Raw genomic sequence first — 18,417 nt, forward strand, 5'->3', positions numbered from 1 at the left:
TAGGGACACCATGATCTACAAAATCAGCAGTTCGATGTTGATGAATGTAAAAACTTTGCAAGTAGAGGTTCAATCTGTAGCTTTTATTTCCTCTGTGGTTCAACCTGGTCTCAGAGCATTTTGTATTATTCTGTATGTAAATCCAAGACACTGTTTCATATGGTATGTATTAATTTGTGGATGTCCATCACTCATTTTGTATGATATGTTCCGAATTACAATTCGTATTATATGTTTAAGAATTTGCTAAATGTACAATGTGGTACCCGTTTGCAAAACTTACAATATGCTACACATTTTAAAAACGTATATGTTGCAAATTCTGGCTAGGTGGCTAACGTTAGCTAGGCTAGTGGTTAAGGTAGGAGTTAGGTCCTCTTGAGGATACCCTAGGGTAGGGGGCGCCACAGTGCATTTTGAAAAAAAATCGTTCCCATTTTCAACGGCCTACTAATCAAACTCAGAAGCTAGGGCATGCATATACTTATTATATATGGATAGAAAACACCCTAAAGTTTCTAAAACTGTTTGAATGGTGTCTGTGAGTATAACAGAACTCAAATGGCAGTCAAAACCCCGAGACCGATTGAAACAGGAAGTGGAATTCAGAATTGTGGACTCGACTTCTCATCTTTCCCTATAAATCACACCGTTAACCATGGTTCAGTGAGCACTTCCTATTGCTTCCACTAGATGTCGCCAGTCTTTTCACAGTGGTTTTAGCCTTATACAGTCGAAACTCAGTGAATGAGACGCGTTGGAAATTGGTCACAGGGGATGGGCCATCACCATTATGACGCCGGCGGCCATGTCTACCCCCACCTTTGGAAACGGTTTTAAAGGCAATGAAATCATCCCCCTCGAATCTTATTGGCTCTCTTGGTGTTACAGGTCCTGAAGATTAATGTTTTACAACGTTTGACATGTTTGAACGAACCTACAGGCGGGAGAATCTCATTTTATCCGGAACTTCAGCCCTGCGCTTGGAGAGAGCCATAGGACGCGCTACCAACAGCAGGCTAATGGAACGTGAAGTATGGACTTTTTGACCGAAAATACATCTGTTGTGGACCTGGGATGCTTTCTGATGAAGACAACTAAAGGTAGGCGATTATTGACAATATTATACAAGATGAGATGTGACATGCGATTGTTTCCAAGATGGCGCCGAGCTCTGTATATTAGCTCATTTTCTGAGTATCGCATCTCCTTTTATCGCAAAGTGTGATTACCCAGTAAAATTAATTTAAAATCTGGTATGACAGGTGTTCTCAAGAGATATTCATCTATAAATGTTAGATTGACAATATAAATTTAAAAAATCGTTATCGGATAGTAATTTAGGGAATTGTAGCATTGTTTACCGGGACGCATTTGAGGGGAAATTATTTAGTCAACGTCAGACGCCGATGTAAAATGCTGTTTTTATATATAAATATGACCTTTATTGAACAAAAGAATGCATGCATTGTATAACATGATGTCCTAGGGGTGCCATCTGATGAAGTTTGTAAAAGGTTAGTGCTGCATTTAGCTGTTTTTTGATTATATGTGATGCAAGTGGTTGGTCGGAAAATGGCTATGAAGCTGCTTTTTACGATGGACTCATCTAACATAATCTAATGATTTGCTTTTCCTGTAAAACCTTTTTGAAATCGGACGACGTGGGTCGATTCAGGAGAGGTGTATCTATAAAAAAAAAAATATATATATTATTATTATTTTTTTAAATGATGATTTTTTTTAATGCTAATTGGCGATATGATTTTTCGCTGGATTTTGATCCCGCTGACGGGATGAGACGCTGAAGAGGTAAACTAAAAGGGTTAAGGTTAGCTAATATGCTAAGCAGTTGCCAAGTAGCTAATAAGTAGTGAGTAGTTGAAAAGTTGCAAAAATGCTAGTTGTCCGTGATGAGATTACAATGCGCTAGACATTCACATTATACACCCACATTCACACCGACCAACCACCCTACTTTAGTTTTTGCTTTAAGTAACCATACCAAATGTAACATCATACTCATTTGAGTGTCCCAGATTTACTATGTTACATCTAGTCTGAGACCATGCTGTGTGGTTATATTTTATTACCTTATGGGCACCTGTTCCTTTTCTTTTTTGATTTTGCACTTGCAAAGACTAAAAGGCCTGGATGTTGCTTTGTGAGCCTTTGCGCCTCACATGGAAAATAATGTAAGGGAAAGACTGGACTATTATCTTTCCCAATATTTTCTCAGACATGTTAAGAGGGATTGATGTAACATGGTGCTCAACCAACCTAGTTAATTTGCCAATGAGATGTATACAGGCCTAAAGTCTTATCTGTTGCCATTTTCTTATCGTTTCCAATCTTCCAGACAACCGATCACCCCTGTAACCATTACATTTCCCATATACTTAACATGCAAATCCAACTTGAAAACGGCAAGTATAATTTATGAAACTTTTATAGCGCTTTTCATTACAATTTCAAAAAGCGCATTAATTGAAAAATAAAGGCATGCAATTTTGAAAAAAAAGTTGAATAGAATAGTGTAATAAGACAACATTGAGAGAATAATTAATAGCCGTTTAATCACGACAAAACACCCATTATTCAGTACAGTACATATTTTTGCTTCAAAATATTTAACCTACTTGCTCCCTACCAAAGTGTTTCAGTAGCATCACCACTTATTCAAATTTTTTAGGAGCGTCACCTTCCTGGTCCTTTGCTTGAGGTGTTTTAACTTTACTAGCATCTGCCTCGGGGGTGACAGGGATTTCAGGGTCCACTGCTTCCTTGGCAGCTGTAGTTTCAGTCACCTCAGATTCCTTGGCCACAACAGTTGCAGGGACCTCAGCTGCAGTTTCTGTGTCAACCTTTGCTGTAGTGGCCTCTGTGTTCTGGGCTACAGGGGTTACTGTGGCCTCTGTCTCCTTGGTTACAGGGGTCTCAGTTTCCTGGGCAACAGAGGTTGCTGTGGCCTCCGACTCTGCAGCATCCAACTCTTGAGTGGTTTTAGTTGGAGCTGGTTCTTCTTTAATGATAGGGGCTGTGTCTAAAAGTACCTCTGCTTCTGCCTCCTTGGGTGCAGACACCTCTGCTGTCACATAGACCTCTACCTTAGGCACTGCTACAGTCTCTGGAACAAGAGATGCTGTAGCCTTTTCTGGCACATCCTTGATCATTTCTACCTCCTGCACCAATGGGATAGCAGTAGCAGTTTCTACAGGATCCTCCACCACTTCTGCCTCCTTGAGTGCTGGAAATGATGCAACAGTCTCAGTGACAATGGGGGTAGCAGCCTCTGCCTCGTTAACTAGGGTAACTGCCTCCTCAATAATGGCAGCTGCCTCTTTAACCTTCACTGGCTCAGCTTCCGCTGTGGCCTGAGCGCTCGAGATGATGGCCTCCATGACAGGGAGCACCACTTGGATGGTGGGGACTGAATCCAGGGCCTGTGGTACCGCCTCTTGCACCGCTGTGAATCCTATTACACTCGCTGCTGCCACTTCCTTTGGCACCACCACCCCGTGCTTACCCGCACTTTCCTCGCCCCCTTCCATGTGGAGCCAGTCCATTTTTTGCGCATGCTGATGGAGAGCATCGTCAACGCGCGCATCGATCATAGCTTCCGTCAAGACGCCGTCTTCTGAGGAGTATGCAGCAGCCTGATGAGAAAACAGGGATTGAATGTTATCCTGTGTCCCGTTATCTAAAGACAATTAACTGGACAGGTCACATGTACTAACCTGCCAGGCCACACCCAGTTTAGAGATCTCACGGCCCGACATGCCCTCTGCACGAATTGCAATGTTCGAACACTTCTGGCCATAGTCAAACTGGGCCAACTTCATTCTCCTGCAGGGGGATATATGTTAGTGAAATAAACATTCAACTCAACACACTATTGTTTCGTCAGAGCAATCATTAGTCGAAAAATACATCTAATAAATATTGTTTGTAGACATTACCCAAATCATTATGCCACATAGATAGTGGCATTGTAGTGCAAGTGGAGAATGGCGTACTCACTGTCTCCCTAATGTGGCGGGCTCCAGTACAAATCTGTCAAAGTACAGGCGCACCAGTCTCTCCCTCTCCTCCAGCCCAGGCAAGGCAAAGTTTACAATCTCATCAATACGGTCGTTGATGGCCCAGTCAAACTGCTCAGGCTGGTTACTGGCCAACACTAGCATAAACCTGGGGAGAGAGACCATGATCTTTTTAGTCAAGTCAACCTTTTCATGCACTCTCAAAACTCATAATATACATAGGAAAAAAATCACTATGGTAACTTGCCAGTGTAAAATCACTTAAAATGAACACAGTTTTAATTTAGGTTGGTACCAACTTGTTGCTCTGCTCTCCAGTGCGATAAAGGAATGCGTTAAGGGTGGATCTGAGGTCCTCACTGATTGTCTCCTGCAACACAAAGTCATTGATGTGATCAAAATAGCCGACATGTTGACTCTTGAAAACAGAACATGCGCTTAGTTCTGTTACTGGACTCACTGTGGATCTCTTGCGTAGGAATGCATCTGCTTCATCTACAAAAAGCAGGAGGCTACAGAAGTTGAGGCAAATGAAGAGAAAGAGATTAGCGATTCTAATGACTTTATTAGAAAACTGTTCAATTGTTTTTACTATTGACCCACAATCGTTATTTGAATCTGACGCACACATAAATACAGTTGAAGTCAGAAGTTTACATACATATAGGTTGGAGTCATTAACTCGTTTTTCAACCACTCCACAAATCTCGTTAACAAACTATAGTTTTGGCAAGTCGGTTAGGACATCTACTTTGTGCATGATACAAGTCATTTATCCATTAACTGTTTACAGACAGATTATTTCACTTATAATTCACTGTATCACAATTCCAGTGGGTGAGAGGTTTACATACACTAAGTTGACTGTGCCTTTAAACAGCTTGGAAAATTCCAGGAAATGATATCATGGCATTAGAAGCTTCTGATAGGCTAATTGACAATTTCTGTCATTTGGAGGTGTACGTGTGGATGCATTTCAAGGCCTACCTTCAAACTCAGTGCCTCTTTGCTTGATATCATGGGGAAAATCAAAAGAAATCAGCCAAGACCTCTGAAAAATAATTGTTGACCTCCACAAATCTGGTTCATCCTTGGGAGCAATTTCCAAACACCTGAAAGTACCACATTCATCTGTACAAACAATAGTATGCAAGTATAAACACCATGGGACCACGCAGCCGTCATACCACTCAGGAAGGAGACGCCTTCTGTCTCCTAGAGATGAACGTACTTTGGTGCGAAAAGTGCAAATCAATCCCAGAACAACAGCAAAGGACCTTGTGAAGATGCCGGAGGAAAGAGGGACAAAAGTGTCTATATCCACAGTAAAACAAGTCCTATATCGACATAACCTGAAAGGCCGGCCGCTCAGCAAGGAAGAAGCCACTGCTCCAAAACCGCCATAAAAAAGCCAGACTATGGTTTGCAACCACACATGGGGACAAAGATCGTATTTTTTTTTTTTTTTAGAAATGTCCTCTGGTCAGATGAAACAAAAATAGAACTGTTTACCATAAAGACCATCGATATGTTTGGAGGAAAAAGGGGGAGGCTTGCAAGCCAAAGAACACCAATCCAACCACGGGGTTGGCAGCACCATGTTGTGGGGGTGCTTTACTGCAGGAGAGGCTGGTGCACTTCACAAAATAGATGGCATCATGAGGAAGTAAAATGATGTGGATATATTGAAGCAACATCTCAAGACATCAGTCAGGAAGTTAAATCTGGTCGCAAATGGGTCTTCCAAATGGACAATGACCCCAAGCATACTTCCAAAGTTGTGGCAAATGAGCTTAAGGACAACAAAGTCAAGGTATTGGAGTGGCCATCACAAATCCCTGACCTCAATCCTATAGAACATTTCTGGGCAGAACTGAAAAAGTGTGTGCGAGCAAGGAGGCCTAAAAACCTGTCAGGAGGAATGGGCCAAAATTCACCCAACTTATTGTGGGAAGCTAGTGGAAGGCTACCCGAAACATTTGACCCAAGTTAAACAATTTAAAGGCAATGCTACCAAATACTAATTGAGTGCATGTAAACTTCTGACCCACTGGGAATGTGATGAAAGAAATAAAAGCTGAAATAAATCATTCTACTATTATTCTGACATTTCACATTCTTAAAATAAAGTGGTGATCCTTACTGACCTAAGACAGATAATTTTAACTCGGATTAAATGTCAGGAATTGTGAAAAACTGAGTTTAAATGCATTTGGCTTAGGTGTATGTAAACTTCCGACTTCAACTGCAGATGGATCTGTATATACACACTACCAGTCAAAAGTTTAAGAACACCTACTCATTCAAGGGTTTTTCTTTATTTTTTACTATTTTCTACATTGTAGAATAATAGTGAAGACATCAAAACTATGGACTTATAGAATCATGTAGTAACATAAAAAGTGTTAAACAAATCCAAATATATTTGAGATTTTTCAAACAGCCATCCTTTGCCTTCATAACAGCTTTGCACACTCTTGGCATTCTCTCAACCAGCTTCATGAGGTAGTCACCTGGAATGCATTTCAATTAACAGGTGTGCCTTAAAAGTTAATTTGTGTAATTTCTTTCCTTCTTAATGCGTTTGAGCCAATCAGTTGTGTTGTGACAAGGTAGGGGGCATACAGAAGATAGCCCTATTTGGTAAAAGACCAAGACCCTATTATGGCAAGAACAGCTCAAATAAGCAAAGAGAAACGACAGTCCATCATTACTTTAAGACATGAAAGTCAGTCAATATGGAACATTTCAAAAACTGAAAGTTTCTTAAAGTACAGTTGCAAAAGCCATCAAGCCCTATGATGAAACTGGCTCTCATGAGGACCGCCACAGGAATGGAAGACCCAGAGTTACCTCTGCTGAAGAGGATACGTTCCTCAACCAGCCTCAGAAATTGCAGGCCAAATAAATGCTTCAGAGTTCAAGTAACAGACACATCTCAACATCAACTGTTCAGAGGAGACTGCGTGAATCAGGCCTTCATGGTCGAATTGCTGCAATGAAAACCACTACTAAAGGACAACAATAAGAAGAAGAGACTTGCTTGGGCCAAGAAACACAAGCAATGGACATTAGACCGGTGGAAATGTGTCCTTTGGTCTGGAGCGCGAATTGGAGATTTTTGGTTCCAACCTCCGTGTCTTTGTGAGATACGGTGTGGGTGAACGGATGATCTCTGCATGTGTATTTCCCACCGTAAAGCATGGAGGAGGTGGTGTTATGGTGCTTTACTGGTGACACGGTCTGTGATTTACTTAGAATTCAAGGCACACTTAACCAGCATAGCTACCACAGCATTCTGGAGAGATACACCATCCCATCTGGTTTGGGCTTAGTGGGATTATCATTTGTTTTTCAACAGGACAATGAACCAACACAGCTCCAGGCTGTGTAAGGGTTATTTGATCAAGAAGAAGAGTGATGGAGTGCTGCATCAGTTGACCTGGCCTCCACAATCACCCGACCTCAACCAAATTGAGATGGTTTGGGATGAGTCGTACCGCAGAGTGAAGGAAAAGCAGCCAACAAGTGCTCAGCATATGTGGGAACTCCTTCAAGACTGTTGGAAAAGCATTCCAGGTGAAGCTGGTTGAGAGAATGCCAAGAGTGTGCAAAGCTGTCATCAAGGAAAAGGGTGGCTATTTGAAGAACCTAAAATATATTTCTATTTGTTTAACCTCTCTAGGGTAGGGGGCAGTATTTTCACATCCGGATAAAAAAACGTACCCAATTTAATCTGGTTATTACTACTGCCCAGAAACTAGAATATGCATATAATTGTTTGATTTGGATAGAAAACACCCTAAAGTATTGTATTGTATAACATAATGTCCTAGGAGTGTCATCTGATGAAGATCAAAGGTTAGTGCTGCATTTAGCTGTGTTTTGGGTTTTTGTGACATTATATGCTAGCTTGAAAAATGGGTGTCTGATTATTTCTGGCTGGGTACTCTGCTGACATAATCTAATGTTTTGCTTTCGTTGTAAAGCCTTTTTGAAATCGGACAGTGTGGTTAGATTAACGAGAGTCTTGTCTTTAAAATGGTGTAAAATAGTCATATGTCTGAGAAATTGAAGTAATAGCATTTCTAAGGTATGTGAATATCGCGCCACGGGATTCCACTGGCTGTTGAGTAGGTGGGACGATTTCGTCCCACATACCCTAGAGAGGTTAACACTTTTTTGGTTACTACATGATTCCATACAGTGGCAAGAAAAAGTATGTGAACCCTTTGGAAATACCCGGATTTCTGCATAAATTGGCCATAACATTTTATATGATCTTCATCTAAAGTCACAACAATACACAAACAGTGTGCTTAAACTAATAACACACAAATTATTGTATTTTTCTTGTCTATATTGAATACATCTTTTAAACATTCAGTGTATGTTGGAAAAAGTATGTGAACCCCTAGGCTAATGACTTCTCCAAAAGAAAATTGGAGTCAGGAGTCAGCTAACCTGGAGTCCAATCAATGAGAAGAGATTGGAGATGTTGGTTAGAGCTGCTCTGCCCTATCAAAAACACTCACAAAATTTGAGCTTGCTATTCACAAGAAGCATTGCTTGATGTGAACCATGCCTCAAACAAAGAGAATTGTTGACTTGCATAAAGCTGAAAAGGGTAACAAAAGTATCTCTACAAGACTTGATGTCCATCAGTCCACGGTAAAACAAATTGTCTATAAATGGAGAAAGTTCAGTACGGTTGCTACTCTATCTAGGAGTGGCCGTACTGTAAAGATGACTGCAAGAGCACAGCGCAGAATGCTCATTGAGGTTAGCTAAAGACTGAAATCTCTGGAACATGCTAACATCTCTGTTGAGAAGTCTACGATATGTAAAACAGTAAATAAGAATGGTGTTCATGGGAGGACACCACGGAAGAAGCCACCGCTGTCCAAAAAAAGCATTGCTGCACGTCTGAAGTTCGCAAAGGAGCACCTGGATGTTCCACAGTGCTACTGGCAAAATATTCTGTGGACAGATTAAATTAAAGTTGAGTTGTTTGGAAGGAACACACAACACTATGTGTGGAGAAAAAAAGGCACAGCACACCAACATCAAAACCTCATCCCAACTGTAAAGCATGGTGGCGGGAGCATCAGGGTCTGGACAGCTTGCCATCAGTCTGATTTCCCAAGTTTATGAAGACATTTTGCACCCAGAAGTTGGGTGATGCAACAGGACAACGACCCAAAACACAGAAGTAAATCAACAACAGAAGGCTTCAACAGAAGAAAATACGCCTTTTGAAGTGGCCCATTCAGAGTCCTGACCTCAACCCGAATGAGATGCTGTTGCATGACCTCAAGAGAGCAGTTCACACCAGACATTCCAAGAATATTGCTGAACTGAAACAGTTTTGTAAAGAGGAATGGTCCAAAATTACTTCTGACCATTGTGCAGGTCTGAGCCGCAACTACAGAAAACGTTTGGTTGAGGTTATTGCTGCCCAAGGAGGGTCAACCAGTTATTAAATCCAAGGGTTCACATACTTCCCCCACCTTACACTGTGAATGTTTACACAGTGTGTTCAATAAAGACATGAAAACGTATAATTGTTTGTGTTATTAGTTTAAGCAGACTGTGTGTCTATTGTTTTGACTTTGACAAATTTTATGACCAATTTATGCAGAAATCCAGGTAATTCCAAAGGGTTCACATACTTTTGCTTGCCACTATATTTGTTTGTTCATAGTTGATGTCTTCACTACTATTCTACAATGTAGAAAATAGTAAAAGATAAAGAAAAACCCTTGAATGAGTAGGTGTTCTAAACACTTTTGACAGGTAGTGTATGGCTCTGATTTTACATAAACACCCATAAGATTTGTGCCAAAGAGGATCTGTACATTTAACACGACACAGTGAATGAATGTCCTACCCGCGCCGGCTTGTACTGGCCCAGTCAAAGACCTTGTGCATGGCCGTCACGCCGTCACGGCCCATAGGGGCTACATCTCCACCTGTCATGATGGCGTAATCCATCCCAGAATGGAGGGCCAGTTTCTGCAGGGCAACATAACAGACCATCATTCAGTAAAATAGTGGATGCAGCAACTATTGGCTAAGTGTGACCCTGTTGACGATGGACAGCTCGTGACGACTGTACTATACACATCGGTGTAAAGTTAATAGCAAAACATTTTTTTTTCCAGCTTCGCCACCCTGCACCTAACCAATACAATTTTGAAAAATGTTTTCCTTATTCTAGTAAAGTACATGTTAAACTATACTAACATGTATAGTGCATGCCATGTAATACCTTGGCAAAGAGGGTCTTGCCAGTCCCAGGGGGTCCATACATAAGGATGTTTCTATAGAGCCCCTTATTCTGTCGAGTGTTACGAGTCGCAATGGCAATGTCCCGCACACGCTCCTCCAGGGATGGCTACACAACAGAGAGAGGGGAGGGAAGAGAGAGAGGGCAGGAGAAATGTCAACTTAAGGGAGGTCAACTAACTTTAGCAGTGACATCAGTGTGTAAGGATATCTGCTTTTATTGTAATGTAAAGAATTCTTACATGCTGTGTATGGAACAATACTTAAGGTACACTGTGTACTTACACTAAGAACGACTCCCTCCAGAGCATCCTGTGGTCTACTTCTCAGACGCTTCGTTGTCTGAAGGTAGAAAAGAGGTCAGAGTTCACAAACATACAGTAAAACACTTCATACATGTATTATAATACAGTTAATATGATATTCAATCTACAGTGCTTTCTGTAGGTTGAATACCCCAGTCGGAGGTCCTGAGCGCTCTGGAGCAGGTTTTCATCAAAGATCTCTCTGGGCTTTGCTCCGTTGATCATTCCCTCGATCCTGACCAACTTCCCAGTCCCTGCCGCTGAAAAGCGTCCCGACAGCATGATGCTGCCACCACCACGCTTCACCGTAGGGGGTGCCAGGTTTCCTCCAGACAGGACGCTTGGCATTCTGGCCTAAGAGTTTAATCTTGGTTTCATCAGACCAGAGAATCTTGTTTCTCATGGTCTAAGAGTCCTTTGGGTGCCTTTTGGCAAACTCCAAGTGAGCTGTCATGTGCCTTTTACTGAGGAGTGGCTTCAATTTGGCCACTCTACCATAAAGGCCAGATAGTGGAGTGCTGCAGAGATGGTTGTCCTTCTGGAAGGTTCTCCCATCTCCACAGAGAAATTCTGGAGCTCTGTCAGAGTGACCATTGGGTTCTCCCCCGATTGCTCAGTTTGGCCAGGCGGCCAACTCTAGAAAGATTCTTGGTGGTTCAAAACTTCTTCCATTTAAGAATAATGGAGGCCACTGTGTTCTTGGGGACCTTCAATGCTGCAGAAATGTTTTGGTACACTTCCTCAGATCTGTGCCGAGACACAATCCAGTCTCTGAGCTCTACGGACAATTCCTTCGACCTCATGGCATGGTTTTTGCTCTGACATGCACTGTCAACTGTGGGACCTTATATAGACAGGTGTGTGCCTTTCCAAATCATGTCCAATCAATTGACTTTACCACAAGTGGACACAAATCAAATTGTAGAAACATCAAGGATGATCAATGGAAACAGGATGCACCTGAGCTCAATTTCAAGTCTCATAGCAAAGGGCCTGAATACTTATGTAAATATGGTGTTTGTTTAATTTTTAATACATTTGCCAAAAATTCTAAAAACCTGTTTTCGCTTTGTCATTATGGTGTATCATGTGCAGATTGATGAGGGAAAAAAGTAATTTAATCAATTTTAGAATAAGGCTGTAACATAACAAAATGTTGAAAAAGTCAAGGGGTCTGAATATTTTCCGAATGCACTGTATAATGGGCATCATTTTAACTACACTGAACAGAAATATAAACGCAACATGTAAAGTGTTGGTCTCATGAGTTCCATATACACAAAAAGCTTATTTCTCTCAAATTTTGAGCACATTTGTTTACATCCCTGTTAGTGAGCATTTGTCCTTTGCCAAGATAATCCATCCACCTGAAAAGGTGTGGCATATCAAGAAGCTGATTAAACAGCATGGTCATTACACAGATGCACCTTGTGCTGGGGACAATAAAAGGCCACTCTAAAATGTGCAGTTTTGTCACACAACACAATGCCACAGATGTCTCAACTTTTGAGGGAGCGTGCAATTGGCATGCTGACTGCAGGAATGTCCACCAGAGCTGTTGCCAGATCATTTTATGTTAATTTATCTACCATAAGCCACCTCCGTCATTTTAGAGAATTTATAGTACGTCCAACCGGCTTCACAACCGCAGACCACGTGTAACCACGCCAGCCCAGGACCTACACATCCGGCTTTTTCACCTGAGGGATCGTTTGAGACAAGCCACCTGGACAACTGATGAAACTGTGGGTTTGCACAACAGAAGACAGAAGAATTTCTGCACAAACTGTCAGAAACCGTCTCAGGGAAACTCATCTGCGTCCCCATTGTCCTCAACAGGGTCTTGACCTGACTGCAGTTCGGCGTCATAACCAACTTCTGTGGGAAAATGCTCACCTTCGATGGCCACTGGCACACTGCAGAAGTGTGCTCTTTATGGATGAATCCTGGTTTCAACTGTACCAGGCAGATGGCAGACAGTGTTATGGCGTTGTGTATGCGAGCGGTTTGCTGATGTCAACATTGTGAACAGAGTGCCCCATGGTGGCGGTGGGGTTATGGTATGGGCAGGCATAAGCTACGGACAACGAACACAATTGCATTTTATTGATGGCAATATGAATGCACAGAGATACTGTGACAAGATCCTGAAGCCCATTGTCGTGTCATTGATTCGTCGCCATCACCTCATGTTTCAGCAAGATAATGCACATGTCACAAGGATCTGAACACAATTCCTGGAAGCTGAAAATGTCAGTTCTTCCATAGCCTGCATACTCACCAGAAAATGTCACCCATTGAGCATGTTTGGGATGCTCTGGATCGACATGTACAACAGCATGTTCCAGTTCCCGCCAATATCCCACAACTTTGCACAGCCATTAAAAGAGTGGGACAACAATGCACAGCCCACAGTCAACAGCCTGAACAACTCTATGTGAAGGAGATGTGTCGTGCTACATGAGGCAAATGGTGGTCACACCAGATATGGACTGGTTCTCTGATCCACGCTCCTACCTTTTTAGTTAAGGTACGTGACCAAAAGAAGCATATCTGTATTCCCAGTCATGTGAAATCCAAAGATCAGGGTCAATTGACTGATTTCCTGATATGAACTGTAACTCTGTAAAATCCTTGAAATTGTTGCATGTTGTGTTTATATTTTTGTTCACTGTACTTCAAAGAGCAGGGACAACAAATATCCCATATCATTTTGTTATGTCCTGAAAGGGAACTATTTTATCTCTTCTTTAGTTACCTTAACAGGGTGTTTGATGGCCTCGCCAACAGTGATTCTGGAGGTCTCTCGAACCAGCGAGGGCTTTCCCAGACGAGCCTCTATGTAGCGCCCAATCACCCCGGTGGCATTCCGCGCTGAATACACCCCCACTGCCAGCAGTGTGAACCCAGCCACCTGCAGGGCATTCACAAAACAGTGTGTGTCAATGACTCAGATATGATAAGCAACCACAATATGAAATTCAAGCTATATCGCAGGTTGTAGGGTGAAAGAAGATTGGTAGTAAGGGGGAGACTTTTTACCGTGGCAGTGAGTTTATCCCAGTCGGACACAAAGGCACGGAACCCTTCCCCAAAGACTGCTCCTGCAGTCCTGACAGAAACAAAAACAATTATTACAGTGACTGCTCCCATTATGACTACCAAACATTCACAGCATTCTTGGGTTCTTATCCAAACATAACAGAATACCGGCTGATCAAATTAAATGTATTACATAATATGAGATGTGATAAGAATTGGAATGTACAATTGATTGTCTTCCACAGCCCAGTCTCAAGCTGTGACCCTCTAAAAAGTAGCTGCAAGTGCAACCCGCCATTGGGCCCGACCCAATAATGGGAGTGTAGAACCATTTTGACCCTTCCCATCTCACCTGATGGACTCCAGGACCGTCTGCCTGTGTTCGGCTGCTTTAAGGCGGATCTGTTCGCGGATGAGGTCCGCATTCTCCCGCTCTACCTTGGCACGAGCTGCAGACTCCGCCTCTACACGAAGCAATTCGTTCTTGTGCCGCAAAGCCATTTCATGTTCAATAGTGGCTAGGTAAGAGAGTGGAACTAAAGTAAGTTCAAAGATGTTTTTGACTGAGTCTGCTATTAGTTAACATACTGTGGGACTGATTTACAAAGCATTTGCACCAGTTTCTGTCAGAAGAGAACTACAGATATACTCTAAACCAGGTGTAGACAACCACAGGTACTTCATGTTTTTGATTTACTGACCCGGAAGGCCAGCTTGGTTGAACTGATCAATTAGCTCAGTTGGTCAGGTGTGATACCTAGACGGAACAAAAGCTGGCAGTACCTGCAGCACTCCAGGAACAGGGTTGCCTACCCCTGCTGTAAACAATGACAAAAACATGAAACGGTCTCAGTTCACTATTCTTCATGTTTCATTTTCCTTGATGAAGAACAGGTGCAAATGCTTAGTAAACCTTCTCCTATGTGTCATAATGACATGGGGAATTTTCCTGCACCTTTTCGCATAGCCTCCTGCTTTGTTACTGAATCCTCTTGCTTGCGCAAGTTCTCCTCATTGAGGGCTTGCTGCAAATACAAAACACATGCTGAACATAGACTTAGCCATATTTCTCATTCTTGTCCTTTTTCTATCAGCATGGGTCCCAATCGGGTTTCTTTTTGTGTTTCTCTGTAGCTATGCCTGAGATTCAACAGAAATCAGAACAGAGCGCTTACCTGCTGCCTGAGTTGATCATCATATCTCTGTCTGGCAAGTTTGTCTTGATACTGTGCCCTCTAGAGGAAATAAGACAGAAAACACCTTTGCACCATTTGAAGCATGATCCAACATTAAGGATGCAATACAATAAAGACAAATAATGTACATTATCCCCATAACATACTTAGCGCAACACTAGATTTATTCACACTTGACTGGTAAATGACATCAGTGGAATGTAGTCAAGGACTATGTCAGCAACTCTCAACCACTCGCATACCGCTTGATTTTGCTTGGTCTCCTCTGTAAGTGTTTTCCGCCTTTCCTCGGCCTGGAGACGGATATGTTCCCCCTTCAGCTGCTCCAAGTCTGCTTCATATTCCTGTCAGTGAATGGGATTAAAGCATGTTTTCAGAGAGGAATAGGTAGTAAGTTTGAAGGACAGAACTGTTATACTTAAACCCTAATCTCATTATTCCGAGTATCATGGATGCCAAGTATATGGACCTCAAGATAAAAGTCAAGGGAGGATTGAGAGAAAGTGGATGAATATATAGAAATGAGAACCCATGTGTTCCCGTTTTGAAATGCAGGTGACAGTACCGGAATGTCTAGGACAGGGAAGATCATAAGGCAATAGTGGATAACAGGTGTTTTCTTCTACAAAACAAAATGCTGCAGCTAAATAGAAGGCGGCTGACACTTGAAAACTAAAAGTAAAAAGCATGAGCTAATGCACACCCATAAATGTTTGTAGCAGTAGACTAGGTAAACTGTATTAAAAAAATTGCACGCGTTTTATGCTCCCAACATTTTAAAGGGTAAACCTAATAACCAGACATTTGAAAGTGTCCCACCTTCACTTTACTCTGATGCTCCAGCTGTACAGACTGCTCCTGCATGCGAGCCAGATCAAGCGCCTCTTTCGCATGGCCTATAGAGTTGAGGTGGAAACAAAATTAAGACACTTCAATGTCAATTGATACTATGAGTTTAGATGTTCATCTGGGGGAACAGGATAAATTATTTAACATTAATTGCCATTAATTCACAAATGATACCACTTTCACTGTCATGAGGCTCAGGACCTCTGTTACTCAAAAGTACACTCGTCTCGCGAGCGGGTGGGCGGGGTGCCATAGAGACGCAAGCGCCAAACTGACGTTCATGGCTAATTAAAAACTGGGTGGTTCGAGCCCTGAATGCTGATTGGCTGACAGCCGTGGTATATCAGACCATATACCACAGGTATAACAAAACATGTATTTTTACTGCTCTAATTACGTTGGTAAACCAGCTTATAATATCAACCCATGCACCTCGGGGGTTTGTGGTATATGGCCAATATACCACGGCTAAGGGCTGTGTACAGGCAAAAAACAGCCCTTTGCCGTGGTATATTGGCCATATACCACACCCCCTCGTGCCTTTGCTGCTTAAATATATAACCCCATATATGCAACAGCAGGCCACAAGTCTATGCAGGCCACATGCTCTCTTGCAAACACCGAACGGGAATGTTATCTTGAAGAAGTGGCAGGACAGAAAACATCCCCATGAAGAACACTTTGTTCTTTCAATCACTGTCACGCCCACCAAAGCCTGTTGCAGACAGTCTTTGTTGATACAGTCGAGTCTAGTTAATCACATACTTTCTATAGTTGATTCATGTTCAATTGATACTTTTTTGCAGTTGTCAGAACGTTTAACTGCAACGATATCGTACAGTTGCATGCGATACTGAACTCACAAAATCTGCACACAAAACAACAAGGTAACTTCCGACAAGAAGCTTTAACAAATGACATGACAATGTGATAAGTATTGTACGAACGTGATCTGTCAAGTTCCCTCGCAGATTTTGCGGCTCGTTCAAGCCCAGTCGGGTCGAAGTTACTCCATTTGTCCTTGGGCTTCTCTCCGAACGATTTATCTGAAGATCCCCCTTCTCCTCCAGGGGACTCTGCTTCATCTGTCGGGGGTTTGCTGGACCCCCTTCCCCAGCCGAAGAGCCACGACATGATTACTCAAATGGAGTCGTCTTCTTGCTCCCCGTGCTGCAGTGGACTGAAGGGTCCAGTTTCTTCTACCGCCACTATTATACACAGGACCCTAAACACCACTGTAGCTCCATGTGTGTCGGGTAGACTCTTCCACGCAAGCGCGACGTGTGGTGGGCAGGACTATATATCAAATACTGCATCCTTATTGGTTACTACGCTGACGAGGTTCTCTCCTGCTCGACAGCATCATATGCTGCGGTTAGCTGTATTCCAAATTACCTGGACTGCCTGAGTTACAGACAGAGTTCCCATTGCGCATATCACATTTTGAATAGATTAGGGACAACTTCAAAATTATGCCCCAAAAAAGCAGGAAGCATAATAGAACGCACAACCTATGTTAACCAACGTTACATTACATAAAAACATCAAGTACCATTGAAAGAAAAATATAAATGGTAGACTACACCATAGGTCTACCACACAAGGACATTGCCAGGTGCATGAAAGCCACCCATTACTCAAATTTCTAGAGACTAATTTCTAAACTTTTATCAGAGAAATGAAGCCTTGCATACACTTTCCAGTGTGTAAGCTCGATAGTAGGCAATAGGCATAACAGTCAAAAACGCACTTTGCATTTGATAAAGATGTACATTTTATCATCCACCTTGCAAAACAGTCACTTTTGCTCCAGCCAAGCAGTAACACACCTGATTCTACAAATCCAACCCTTGATTGAAAAAGACCCTAACAAAAATCTGCTTTTCATTGATCTGACTTTCATCGATCTGCATGTCCAGCCCTTAGATGTTGACTCATAATGAAGTGTTTTACCATTTTATTTTCAGGACAAACAGGGCTACAAATAGAACACAAAACACTTTGACATAAACAGTTGCATTCATACATTTTATTGACAAATGTCAATACAATTAATAAGGTCCGCCAAAGCAAAAACCTGGTAAAAATGAATTTATATGAATTCTGTAAGTACAAAACACTTTTACTCACTGGGAAATAAATATCCAACTAGTCAGTGACAACTGTGTGGAGTTTGGAGTTTGCGACAGCAACTATGTGAGCTTATTACAGCATTATATACACAATGTCCTGGGATTTCCTATGATATTCTATGACCCCTTACCTTCCAGCGAGTCTTGTGTAACTTGTGAGTGTCATAGAGCAAAACATTTTATATGTGCGAGTTCACGAGAGTCTCAGCTTTTCATAGATAGGTTTGTTGTTCAAACCATTCGGACATTGCTGACGTTTTTGTAAAAAGACCCAGCCCCGGGCCCTTCGGTATCCGCCCTTGTCTTACAAACACCGTTCTAACTCAGCCCCCTTTAATCACACAGATTAATGGTTGGTATCTATGGATGCACACAATGTTTAACCCATAACAATCTAACCCTGTCTAATTCTACAAAGCTATATGAAATTGTCACGTCCTGACCAGTATAAGGGGTTATTTGTTATTGTAATTTGGTCAGGGCGTGGCAGGGGTGTGTTTGTTTTGTGTTATCGGGGTTTTTGGGTATGGTTCTATGTTTTTGTATTTCTATGTTTTTTCTATGT

General features: G+C 42.1%; 1 protein-coding gene across 1 annotated transcript; it reads right to left on the reverse strand.

Moving 5' to 3' along the window:
• Nucleotides 1-2,550: 2,550 nt before the first annotated feature.
• On the reverse strand, nt 2,551-16,999 carry LOC106572020 (ATPase family AAA domain-containing protein 3). Its single transcript, XM_014145720.2, has 16 exons — nt 16,668-16,999; nt 15,691-15,767; nt 15,114-15,215; nt 14,851-14,910; nt 14,631-14,700; nt 14,028-14,193; nt 13,676-13,745; nt 13,392-13,547; nt 10,614-10,670; nt 10,312-10,437; nt 9,931-10,055; nt 4,501-4,552; nt 4,340-4,410; nt 4,021-4,188; nt 3,738-3,846; nt 2,551-3,656 (listed from the first exon to the last, which is right to left on the reverse strand). The coding sequence occupies exons 1-16, from the start codon at nt 16,852-16,854 to the stop codon at nt 2,676-2,678; spliced, it is 2,577 nt and encodes an 858-aa protein (XP_014001195.1). The 5' UTR covers nt 16,855-16,999; the 3' UTR covers nt 2,551-2,675.
• Between the last annotated feature and the right edge of the window lie 1,418 nt (nt 17,000-18,417).

This window comes from Salmo salar, chromosome ssa15 (genome assembly GCF_905237065.1).
Source record: "Salmo salar chromosome ssa15, Ssal_v3.1, whole genome shotgun sequence".
NCBI classification, from domain to species: Eukaryota; Metazoa; Chordata; class Actinopteri; order Salmoniformes; family Salmonidae; genus Salmo; species Salmo salar.